The sequence below is a fragment of the Ambystoma mexicanum genome, chromosome 5p (genome assembly GCF_040938575.1).
Source record: "Ambystoma mexicanum isolate Mex_15411 chromosome 5p, UKY_AmexF1_1, whole genome shotgun sequence".
Classification (NCBI taxonomy): domain Eukaryota; kingdom Metazoa; phylum Chordata; class Amphibia; order Caudata; family Ambystomatidae; genus Ambystoma; species Ambystoma mexicanum.
The window spans coordinates 46,336,786-46,349,480 of record NC_090930.1 but is presented as its reverse complement, the minus strand read 5'-3'; the positions used below and the strand labels follow the sequence as shown (position 1 = coordinate 46,349,480).

The 12,695-nt window shown below is 47.5% G+C and overlaps 1 protein-coding gene across 1 annotated transcript in view; it reads right to left on the bottom strand.

The window, feature by feature from the left end:
* The window catches only part of SNX12 (sorting nexin 12), a 232,483-nt gene extending 224,253 nt beyond the window's left edge, over positions 1 to 8,230 (bottom strand). The window contains exon 1 of the mRNA XM_069612404.1: positions 7,978 to 8,230. Coding sequence (XP_069468505.1) covers positions 7,978 to 8,142 — 165 coding nt within the window. The 5' untranslated portion in view covers positions 8,143 to 8,230. The remainder of the gene's footprint in view (positions 1 to 7,977) is intronic.
* Positions 8,231 to 12,695: the final 4,465 nt, after the last annotated feature.

Here is a 12,695-nt window from a genome sequence, read left to right as displayed (position 1 = left end):
TGCTAGTTCTTGAAGTGGTCCACCCACTCTCAAGAGGAGGTGATCTCCAAAAAATCTTAGCCCAAAGAGAGTTGTATTGGATACAAAAACTAGACGCCATGTACCCCTTAGGGTTAAATGAGGAATACTATTTGGGTCCATTCTTGTGAGCTTGTATACTTATCTGGAAACACAGCCATGGTACCTCTTCTCTTATTTGTTGATTCCTTTGACCACCCCTGATTTTTAATACCATACAGTTTTTTAATATAATTGATTTTCAATAAGTTCCCTAAATTGTAGCATGTCCAACTACACGTTGTTACCAAAGAGGATGAAAACCCTTCAAATTCTGGGTTCAAATGGAATATAATAGACATAAAATTATTACAAGTGGATACTTTGATTTTTAGAATGTACACCTATTCATGGGTCAGATTCATCTAGATACACAGTTTTGTGTTCTGATACCATTTTTTGAAAAATGCATGGGAGTCTCTTTTGTATTTAAGACGATTTATCTTATTTTGTTTTTATTAATTGCTCACCAAATTATTATTATTTTGTTGAATATTTATTCTATCTCACTAACAACACTTAGGTTGTGGACAGACATTGCCCACTCTCCCACTGGTCACAGTGACATTTATTATGTGCAATAACACTTTTTTTCAACTATTTCAAGCCTTGAGTAACACACAGAAACACTCATACACCATCATTTAGTGCATCTAGGGAGCGTCCATACATATACAGATTCATCTACAGACAAACGAGGCGGACTACCAACTTTTGCCTCCCAGTAGGAAAACATATTCTGCGTTCTAGCAGATGCTGCCGTCTGACATACAGTACGATCGGAAAACAAACTTCAATTCCCACGATTCCCTCTACACGATTATTTCGTGTGAGGTTGGTCGCGTCGACGTCATCACGCAACACGCGCGGGTGACGTCACTCGCGACCATGTTTACACTTAAATCCAATCAGAATTGGAGCTTGCGACGTGACGTCATCACGCGCATGCGCGGGTGACGTCACTCGCGACTATAAATATACATACCACTCTTATCCGGCATTCGGGTGCGGATGGAGAATGCCCATACTCTACCTCTTACCAGCAGTCACCTTCTTGTACTGTAAGTATCCTTTAAGGCTACCTTTTCTTAGGCGGCTTGACCTTTTCTTTATAATATAGCCATGCTATTTCTCTTTTTTAGAATACTACAACCAGTTCACACTGATGCCTTTAAAAGACTACTGGGGGTGTCCTACATGACATCGTGAAGTGAGTCTAGGTTTTATTCTACACTTCATAAATCACCACGGGTGCTTGGCATTTGTCACCATTGTAGTTCTTACATGTCTAAATAGCACAGGAACAGGATCTTGTTACACCATTCCCCACTTTTTTTCTTAATAGGTTACCAATCACACTCCGATTCCATTGATGGTATTGTCTACAAACTCAATAGGCTCCCAAGCATTTGGTGAATAAGTTCATCCTTTGTTACAAGACTAAATCTCTTAAACTAATGTTATTGGTTGAAAACATGCGATGATGCCATTTTTTGTACTCCTATCTAACTAATGAAGTACCTTGTTTTGGTTCAAAAGTATAAACATGAATACATATTATTAGATAATTAATTTATTACTTTTTTCTACAGAAATTGTATTGAATGTTAAGAATACAGAACACATTGCCCCTGATGAAGAGTTAAAATTGATACTCGAAACGCGTTGGGCCACATTAAATTGTGATTTATGATTTTTTGTTATAAAATGAATAAACTACTGTTTGTTGGATAAACAGAAAAGTTGTCAAGAAATAATTGGATGATTTAAGAATAACTGTGAGCTAAACAAAGCAATGAAATTTATTTAAAAACTGTGAAAACTACTAGGTTACTGACTGTACCTATTAAAACTTCTATACAGGCTTTTAGCCTCTTGTTGATAGTGTGCAGGGGACGCGGGTTTCCTTAAATAGGAAACTATTGTTCCATGTATGTATTCCAGCCTAGATACCACGACTGAGCACCTCTCCCCTGCATCTCAAATTACTTATTATTCCTGATTTAACTACTTTGAATCATTACTATATACACTCAAAATATAGGTGTTCATGGTGATTATCAAACTTTCTGTCTGCACTGAAGCCAGACTGATGGTCATGGAGACAACCAACAGATGCAGTGTGAAGATTAAGCTGGCCACCTTTTCCAGGAGTTTGCTCAGGAAAGGAGTGATTTCACTGAAAAAGAAAATATTCTGCCTTTTAAAATGGCTGAACCCTGATGCTCTTTTTCATCTGTTCAACAGTTCACAGTTTTGTTCCCGCGAGACCCAGCTATGTCCATCCATATTCAGAATGTGCTCCAGCAAAAAGGGGCATTTCTCACTGAATGGCAGGCTGTGTCAGGCAAGATCTGGGAAATAACAAAGAGCTTCAGTCCAAGCCTATGGAAAAACACTGGACTTTGGCAACAAAATATCACAGCTAAACTTCACAGGAAGCCCCATCTCTCTGTGCTTATGTCAGTTTCAGTGGACCCTTGCCTTGAACAGACTTCTGTGTACGAGAAATTGACTAGGGCTACAAATAATGTTTTAACCATGTGTAAAATCGTGCTTTTGAGAACAAGACAATGGTGGTTTCAAAAGTGAAAGGTTGAATTAAGGCCCTGTTTTTGCATAGAATGTGATGGGGGTTTGTTTGAAAACATATATAGGATATTTAATTCCTACAGTCTTGCTTTCTGGTTCAGAAAAAATAAAGAAAAATGTGCTGTGAAGCCAGCAAGAAACAGGTTTGACAGGTCCTGGCTTTAGGAGGCCCCGCCTTTCGCAGACTAAATGATCTACCCCCCCCCCCCGCCCCAAGTGGACCAGCTTTTGGGGCATATGAATAGGCAAGGTTGTCAGACTCTGTGGCAGTGCTCCAAACTTGGACAAAGGATTTCTGGGACACAGGTGACTTTCTGGTAGCACCTCCCCTCCACTCAAACTGGAGAGCTTCAAAGACAAATCCATGGCAACACAGGGCTAGTGCCAAACAGTTGGCTGCGTGTTTGAAAAAAATGCACTTATTTGGAAGGCAAAGCCGGCCCATCTGGGGCAAAAGACTATTCTCATTTCATAAACTTTAAGACTCTTATTTCTACAACCGGAAAACGCAGGAATGCAAAAATAGTTTAAATATGATTTTTGTGGCATTAAACCAAGATATTGTGGCTTTCCCTAGCATGTATGGGACACAAACTGCAAGCAAATGTAAATCATGGGAAAGTGTACATAGTATAACTTTGAAATTTAATGCAAACATGCTCTGTGATAATGAGTACAAATATATAAAATTGTAGAATTTTAAGTGAACTATTTTCCACCAAAACTTGGGAAAGATTATTTGAACTAAACTACATCGTACAGATGTGGGAGTGGTAATGACAGGTTCAGTGTAAAATGTGGAGTTTGCTTATGTGATTTTCAAAAATTCTACAACTGTAAAAATATGAAATTTATGTCATAACTGATTTTGGGTAAAATAACTGTGGGAGGGCCATGGGCGTTGTAAGCACACACCATAAAAACTGATGTCATGTCGCTGAAGTCCAATCGGCTGACAGGAAGGCGGTAACAGTCATCCAGGACCAATCCAGTTGTTAGAGGAATGTCAAGCCAAAGGTCTGCCGCCATAGTAAATCCTGTGAGGTCACCCGCCTTATAAAAGATAGAGGCTCACAGAGGCAAAGGACACTTGAATTTTCCAGCTCCTGCGCATCCAGATATTCCATATTCACTCTGCAAGCATCCAAATTCCACTGCCAGGCCAGAGCAAAGGTGACCCTACCCAGGCAGGACCATGGATCCAGAAAAACCCCACTATGATCCCAATAACTCAGGGAGAAAGGTGGCTGAATCCTCATTGGGATTATCCAGTGCTACCTGCTAGCCCCGCTACTAGCTTTATCGAGCTGAGGTGCTGTTGTGCCATGACAGACCTTGCCCAGCTGTTTTCTTCTAGAGAGTCTGCCGCTGTGACCAGGTATTGCCTTGCTGTCTACAAACTGGGTCCGCTGTCCAAAATACCCCATTCAAGTGCTTGTTGGGAGTATTTCCCTTCCCCAAAAACCACATACTGCATCATTGTATTAGGTCCAACCTTATTGAAATCCCATAACTGCCCTAGCAGAAACCCTTACAATCCTCTGTGCATCCTGTTAGCGCCATTCTTTTTAACTCATTGTTGTCTTTGTGCAAGTCCTTTGTACTATTTGGATTAAATAAATTAATTCTCCCTAAAAGAGGTACACAGCTTGAAGGGGTTACAACTGCAGCTTAACCTTTATTCACGGGTGGCGTTTCGCTTTTCTAGCCCATAAAATCTAGTTTAAGTGAAACTTACCATTTCCTTCTCAAACGGATTTTCTCTGTCAACTGCTTTTATTTTTAAAAGCAAATTTCCTTTCCTGTCAAGAATCTCATTCAGTCCTCCATTTAGAGTAACCTTTTCACTTTCATATTATCCCTGTGATGTGCATTTGTGTCTCAGCATAAAAACTGCATTCCAATTTTGTCTGTTTCACCCATTTTTAAAGCTGTTTGGACATTTAAACCCTTGAAAATTAGTAAATGTAACTTCTCAATGTGTGATTTGCTGCACTGTGTGTTCCTGCTAAAGTTGATTTTCTGAATTGTATGCCCGTTGCTAGTACATTGCCTTGTATTTTATAAGTGTTCTGGCCTCTTTGAGACAGCCATACTCATTTCTACCTTATTCATTTCAACGCACATGTAAAACAAATATTTACTAATTCCGAGTGCCGTTTTGTGCAATTGCAAAGGTTTTTGCCTCCCATTTGGTGGGGGAAGGTCGGATTTTAATTCTGTTTGCTGCCTAGCATACCCGACTCCTTGCTACCCCGAAAAGTAATATTGCTCCCATTCATTTGTGCACGTTATATTAGAAGGTCAAACTAAGTGTATTCTATCATTTTACAGTGTAATTATCACCCCACTGGTGATTGCTGCCCAATATTAAATGTGTGTGATTTTGATGGAAATGTAAACATAAATAAATATTGTATTACCACCCAACGGCATGGTTCATTGTGGCCTAGGGCATTTGTAAAAGGGGGTGTGAGACGGGTTGGGTGCCACCTCAATCTGAATTCTTAGAAAATTAAATAGAAGTGTTTTAATTGTGCGTTGCAGCCTTGGCCAGTATCAAGAGTCCTGGTCTGGTCTGGTGTGTGCCGCCCCATTAGAATCCTTAATACTTCTCAGTCTCCGACCTCTATTGCTGTCAGCCTCACCCCACCTCGTCAGCCTCCCACACGCCCCACCTCTCTTGCCGTCAGCCTCCCCCACACCCCTTCTCTTGCCGTCAGCCTCCCCCACACCCCTTCTCTTGCCGTCAGCCTCGCCCACACCTCTCTTGTCATCAGCCTCCCCCACACCCCTTCTCTTGCCGTCAGCCTACCCCCACGCCCCTTCACTTGCTGTCAGCCCCCACACCTATCTTGCTGTCAGCCTCCTCCATGCCTCTTCTCTTGCGGTCAGCACCCCCCACGCTTCTTCTCTTGCCGTCAGCACCCCCCACCGCCTCTTCTCTTGCCGTCAGCACCCCCCACCGCCTCTTCTCTTGCCGTCAGCACCCCCCACCGCCTCTTCTCTTGCCGTCAGCACCCCCCACCGCCTCTTCTCTTGCCGTCAGCACCCCCCACCGCCTCTTCTCTTGCCGTCAGCACCCCCCACCGCCTCTTCTCTTGCCGCCAGCACCCCCCACCGCCTCTTCTCTTGCCGTCAGCACCCCCCACCGCCTCTTCTCTTGCCGTCAGCCTCCCCCCACACCCATCTTGCTGTCAGCCTCCTCCATGCCTCTTCTCTTGCTGTCAGCAGCCCCCACGTTTCTTCTCTCTCTTGCTGTCAGCAGCCCCCACGTTTATTCTCTCTTGCTGTCAGCACCCCCCACGCTTCTTCTATCTTGCTGTCAGCACCCCCCACGCTTCTTCTCTTGGTGTCAGCCTCCCCCACACCCCTTCTCTTGCCGTCAGCCTCCCCCACACCCCTTCTCTTGCTGTCAGCCTCCCCACACCCCTTCTCTTGCCGTCAGCCTCCCCCACACCCCTTCTCTTGCCGTCAGCCTCCCCCACACCCTGCCGTCGGCCTCGCCCACACCTCTCTTGCCATCAGCCTCCCCCCATACTCCTTCTCTTGCCGTCAGCCTACCCCCACGCCCCTTCACTTGCTGTCAGCCCCCACACCTATCTTGCTGTCAGCCCCCACACCTATCTTGCTGTCAGCACCCCCCACGCTTCTTCTCTTGCCGTCAGCACCCCCCACCGCCTCTTCTCTTGCCGTCAGCACCCCCCACCGCCTCTTCTCTTGCCGTCAGCACCCCCATTGCCTCTTCTCTTGCCGTCAGCACCCCCCACCGCCTCTTCTCTTGCCGTCAGCACCCCCCACTGCCTCTTCTCTTGCCGTCAGCCTCCCCCCCACACCTATCTTGCTGTCAGCCTCCTCCATGCCTCTTCTCTTGCCGTCAGCAGCCCCCACGTTTCTTCTCTTGCTGTCAGCAGCCCCCACGTTTCTTCTCTTGCTGTCAGTCCCTCCCCCACGCCTCTTCTCTTGCTGTCAGTCCCTCCCCCACGCCTCTTCTCTTGCTGTCAGTCTCTCCCCCACGTTTCTTCTCTTGCTGTCAGCCTCCCCCACGCCTCTTCTCTTGCTGTCAGTCTCTCCACCACGTTTCTTCTCTTGCTGTCAGCCTCCCCCACGCCTCTTCTCTTGCTGTCAGTCCCTCCCCCACGCCTCTTCTCTTGCTGTCAGTCCCTCCCCCACGTTTCTTCTCTTGCTGTCAGTCCCTCCCCCACGCCTCTTCTCTTGCTGTCAGTCCCTCCCCCACGCCTCTTCTCTTGCTGTCAGTCTCTCCCCCACGTTTCTTCTCTTGCTGTCAGCCTCCCCCACGCCTCTTCTCTTGCTGTCAGTCTCTCCACCACGTTTCTTCTCTTGCTGTCAGCCTCCCCCACGCCTCTTCTCTTGCTGTCAGCCTCCCCCACGCCTCTTCTCTTGCTGTCAGCCTCCCCCACGCCTCTTCTCTTGCTGTCAGTCCCTCCCCGACGCCTCTTCTCTTGCTGTCAGTCCCTCCCCCACACCTCTCTTGCTGTCAGCCTCCCCCACGCCTCTACTCTTGCTGTCAGTCCCTCCCCCACGCCTCTTCTCTTGCTGTCAGTCTCTCCCCCACGTTTCTTCTCTTGCTGTCAGTCCCTCCCCCACGCCTCTTCTCTTGCTGTCAGTCCCTCCCCCACGCCTCTTCTCTTGCTGTCAGTCTCTCCCCCACGTTTCTTCTCTTGCTGTCAGCCTCCCCCACGCCTCTTCTCTTGCTGTCAGTCTCTCCCCCACGTTTCTTCACTTGCTGTCAGCCTCCCCCACGCCTCTTCTCTTGCTGTCAGTCCCTCCCCCACGTTTCTTCTCTTGCTGTCAGTCCCTCCCCCACGTTTCTTCTCTTGCTGTCAGCCTCCCCCACGTTTGTTCTCTTGCTGTCAGCCTCCCCCACGCCTCTTCTCTTGCTGTCAGTCCCTCCCCCACGTTTCTTCTCTTGCTGTCAGCCTCCCCCACGTTTCTTCTCTTGCTGTCAGCCTCCCCCACGCCTCTTCTCTTGCTGTCAGCCCCCACACCTATCTTGCTGTCAGCCTCCTCCATGTCTCTTCTCGTCAGCCTCCCCACGCTTCTTCTCTTGCTGTCAGTCTCCCCCTCCCCCCAACCACCTCTGTCTTGGCCCAACCCCCTTTGCTTTGGCTCCTTCCGCTCTTGCGGTAAACCGTAACTTCCCCCTGCTGCCAGTGCAGCAAGTCTTTGGACTAGCGCTGCCGTCTCCTCGATGGCCGCTGGTGAAAGACTCGCCCCCTGTGCTCTTCCAGCCTCCCTCCGGCGGAGGGATCGTGCAGCGGGTCCTGGGCCTCCAGTGACAGCTCCTGCCCTTCCCTCCCCACTCACCCGCATACGCAGCTCGTAGCTGGTGTAGCGGGCCCGCCCCACGCCGACCGTCTGCGGGCTGAACAGGTCGATCTCCAGGAAGTTGCTGGGCGGCCCGTAGGCGTCGGTCAGGTCCTGGGGCTTCGAATTCAGGCGGCGGGTGTCGGCCACTGTCGCCTCCGCCATGCCGAGCGCCACAGAGCCGGCCGGGCACTGGGCTGAGCTGACACAGAAAGAACTACAGGCAGCAGCAGCGGGCGGCGTGCCGCGTCATGACGTCAACGCGCGGCGCCCCGACACGGCCGCCGAGGAGGAGGGGGCAGCGTCATGACGCCCCCAAAGAGCGCACCAATCAGGGCCTGCTAACTGGGTGGCGTCATTCGCGCAGTGACGTCATATGTAACCTATGAACTACGGTGTGGAGGAGGTCACAGTGCAGTTTGCAGGAAGAGTGCATCCCGCACTTCCAAGTCAAACAGTGAATGAATGTGTAAGAAAACAAAGACAGGATAAAAGACAGAAAGCACGTTATTGGGGAATTTTGTAGGACCCTAATCATACCACAAGTGGCCATAAATATTGCAACACAACAATTCTTCAGGTTAACTGAGAAAGAGGCACACCTGCAGCAACTTGTGAAAGATGAGCTGGATCATCTGGGACCAAGATGTGATGGTCATGTGACCAAGGGAACCAGAGAGAGCATGGCTGTGACGGCCCATGTGACTGAGCTAATAAAGAGAAGGGAGAAAACCTGCCAAGGGTACACTGAGCATCTGAGATTATTTGTCCCTCCTCTCCGAGGCATTCCGTGGATGCCCCTGGCATCACACTGGCGACGAGGCGGTGCAGAGAGAGCCTGCTAGCGCGACTGCTGAACAGTACAGTGCCAAAGACCCAGAGCCACTTCAACCCCGCCTTGGGCCACGCCTGTGAGTCGCGCCAACTAGCAAGCACACGTGGCATACACCAAGGCCTGCCAGCTTTATGATCTGCATCGAGGGCTACCGCCTAATGCTGGCTCCCGCCATACAGTACCGAGAGGAAACAACACAAACGTCATCCAGATGACACAAGGAAAGCATGGAACACGGACTATGGGAAGCCACATGAATCAAACATGGCTGTTAAAGACAAGCAGCTAATCGCTCATGCACTGGGACCCAATGCGCCGAACCACACGCACACAATTACAAGTAGTGGGCCCAGGAAGCCCAGGGACACGCTACTAGATCGCAGGGAAAGACTGCATCACCCCACAGGAGAGGCACCATACGGACAGCACAAGCGCAGCAAGGGGGAGAAGAAAAGCTACTGCGAGTGAGGAGATAAATGCCCAAAGGCAAACACCTTGCTAGGCTGTGGAAACAGAAAAATAATATGAGGCCGGGAAGCTCAAAAAGAAACACACCAACACAGGTTACAAAGAACATACAAGTGCTTTATTTAAAATCTACAACAGTTACCAAAGTCAATTGACAAACGGATAGCTATTCGGCTCTCAGAGTAACGTAACAAACTTCAACGAAGGTTCGATGCATTAGTAAGAGAGAACGTACATTGGAATACTTGGGTCTTTTATATGATTTGTCCAGCCCTTGGCCAACCCTCTCGCGGGTTAACCATTCTTGGGATCGGGCCTATGGGTTCCTAGCCAGGTCAATCCTATAATATATTTTGATTAGTTTCACTGATATAGTTGTACATTTACACATAGGCCAGCAATAGGACAAGGTCTCAGTTCGCGACCCCGACAAGTGGCCTGCAGGCATATTAATTATTCGTGTGTACGGAGGTCACAACGGCCAAAATCTTACTCAGAATGTCATTCGGCCTCCATTTTGATGTTCAGGGTGGCTTCCATATTACAAGAGAACCTAAAATGGCGGCTTAATCCAAGATGGCGACTTACATTACTTTCTCCAAGGTCAAGACCTTGCCGCGGAGTTTGTTCGCATATGATGTTTTAGACAACTTGGCGTAGGCCAATACACATACAATTGCTGCGATAGGAGGCATAATATTTGTTTCAATTCCGACAAATCCTCCTTTTGGCCTATGCCAAGTGCTAATATCACTTCTAATACTTTTGCAAATAACTCCATGCATTGTCGTCCATACATTTTGAATCATTATCTGTAATGTCTATAGCCATTAGGTCGTTCATCAGAACCTCTTGTAACACAAACTCTTTAGATGCTGTATCTAGGGTGTACATTTTGTGCCCTGCTGTGCTCACTGCTTGAGCACAACATCCCCCTAGCATTACACATATACTAGGTAGACATTGAAAACAGCAACAAAGGAATAGCAGGATTCCCAAAATAACCAAGATAACAGAAAGCACCTTCCAACCCCAGGATCGTAGAGAATCCCAGAACCAGGCGCTAATATTCCAATCTCCCTCAGGAACATGTACCTCAGAACTAAGGATGTGCAGGTTCTGTATTGCTTTAAAAATTGTCGGTGAGGAGTCTGGTACGAAAACACAGCAAGCCGACCCCACTAATTTGCATACTCCACCACGTTCTGCCAGAATGACATCTAATGCCATCCAATTTTGGAGTGCTACCAATCTTATTGCCTTTTGTTCTAGTGTCATATTGTAGAGTATATCCGTGGTTCGGTTGATGGTTCTCTCCAGTACTCTTGCTAGTCCCCTAATATTTTCAGAGTTTGATATCTGTCCCCAAAATGGCACAACTGATTTCGCTATATCTCCCAATACTTGCCCAGGGGTATCCCCATCCTCGTCCCGCCGTGGGCGAGCCTTAGAAACTTCCAATGTACTAGCTATAAATACCCCAGGTAACAGGATTCCTAAATAACAGGTTCCCTGCCAATCCTTGGGCAACCAGGGAAATGCTGAACTACCACAAACGAAACAAACAGGCCCCCCTACATACAGAGGCCTGTTCTCCCCAGTCAAATTTACAATGTTTACACAACCTTCAAAATCTCCCATTGGCCGAGTGCCATTTTTTTGTACACAAAAGGGGACTGAATCAGGGCTATGATTAATAGAGTAGGAAGGAGGCACGGCGTCCTTATTGCCTATCGGAGCCATTTTAAAGGAAATTAGAGTTTGAAAAGGAAGAGATAGTTTATCAGATGGCCTAATAGAAGCAACATTAGGTCTACTTCTATTTGCAAAAAGCGAGCATCCCAGGGGAGTCAATTCACGTTTCTCAAAATCATTTAAATTAGTTCCATCAAAGTTCCCTGAGACGCTATCATTCGAACGGCCAAAGAATAGTGCTCTAAGAGAAGCATAGCAAGCAGTCGTTAAAGGTAAAGGGTGAATATACCATCCTAGCCCCTTGTTCCCATGTTGCGGTAAATGGGTACAAATCCAGCAATTACTCTTATTAAAAATGGCATGCGTTGCATTCATTACTATCATTAAAGTGTTATTATGATACTTTCGTCTATGCTGGGAGTCTCTAGGTGACAAGGTGTGCAAGTGTACAGAGGGAGTCAAAGCAGTCGGTACAATCTCAATTGGCAGTAGAGGTTTTAAAGGGTAAATTTCTTCGAAGTACCAAAGTCCCACAGCAGTAATTACACAAATTCCAATTATTATTAACACAACACAGCAATACGTTTTCGGGGCCCAGGCACATTGTTCGTTGTCCGAGTTGGTCACCCCCTTATTTACAAGTCCAGTGCGGAGAGCAGCGGTGGAGGTGGCAGGCATCGTAGTTTCTCATTCAACGACCCCAATGTTCGTTGCTGGCGACACTACGGTCGCGTGACTTCTTAGTCCTTCCCAACCCTAGCCAGCAGAATCCCCTTTTTTTTTTCCTTTTGTTCGAAGGAAACTTTCTTTTACAAGAGAAAACTTTCAATCACTTCTTTCCAAATGCACGGGAAGACCCCTGCCGTAGTTCTATTTTCTTCGTCGAAGGTCGTACCTGGTGGTACCCAAAACTATTTGATCCGGAAACAAGGTAACGTCACTTCCTGAGGGAGGCGACGTATCGGAGGCGACGGAAGTCGCAGAACTTGAAACAATGTTTTCCGGAAGTGATTTTTCCAAAGAGTGCGGAGACGAAATGGACTGTTCCCCAAGCTCCACAGGCTCAGAGAAATTCTCCGACGCACTCACAGCGCTGTTTGCTACTCCAGGATCAGAGATTGTAGCATCAGCGAGGGGTTCTGCTTCTTCTGTAACGTGTGGTGTCGGGTGAGGAAGTTTCTTGACATGCGTCGCGTGGATCCAATGTTTTTTTCCAGCCACCCGCACTGCTGTCTGAGTGACCAACAGCACCTGGTAGGGTCCCCTCCAGCGAGGAGCGAGACAGGAAGACCTTTCATAGGCCTTCACTAGGACCCAACTTCCAGGCTGAATATCCTGTCCTGGGCCCGTAAACCGTACAGGTAAAGCTGATTGGACCTGATGATAAATGAAATACAGGTTTTTAGTCAACTGGTTGCAGTAGTCTAAAAGCAATACATTTTCTACCTCCCTCAATGCTTTAGGCTTTGGAAGACCCCAAATGTTAGCAGGTCTCCCCATCACTACCTCAAATGGAGAAAGCCCAGTCTTAGTTTCAGGTGTGGTACGCATGGCTAACAATACAATAGGTAAGGCATCTGGCCATTTCAATCTGGTGTCGGCACATGTTTTTGCAAGCTTATTCTTTAAGATACCGTTATGTCTCTATACCAACCCAGCACTTTGAGGGTGTCTAGCCGAGTGAAATCGCTTTTCAATGTGTAACGCTGTGCATATCTGC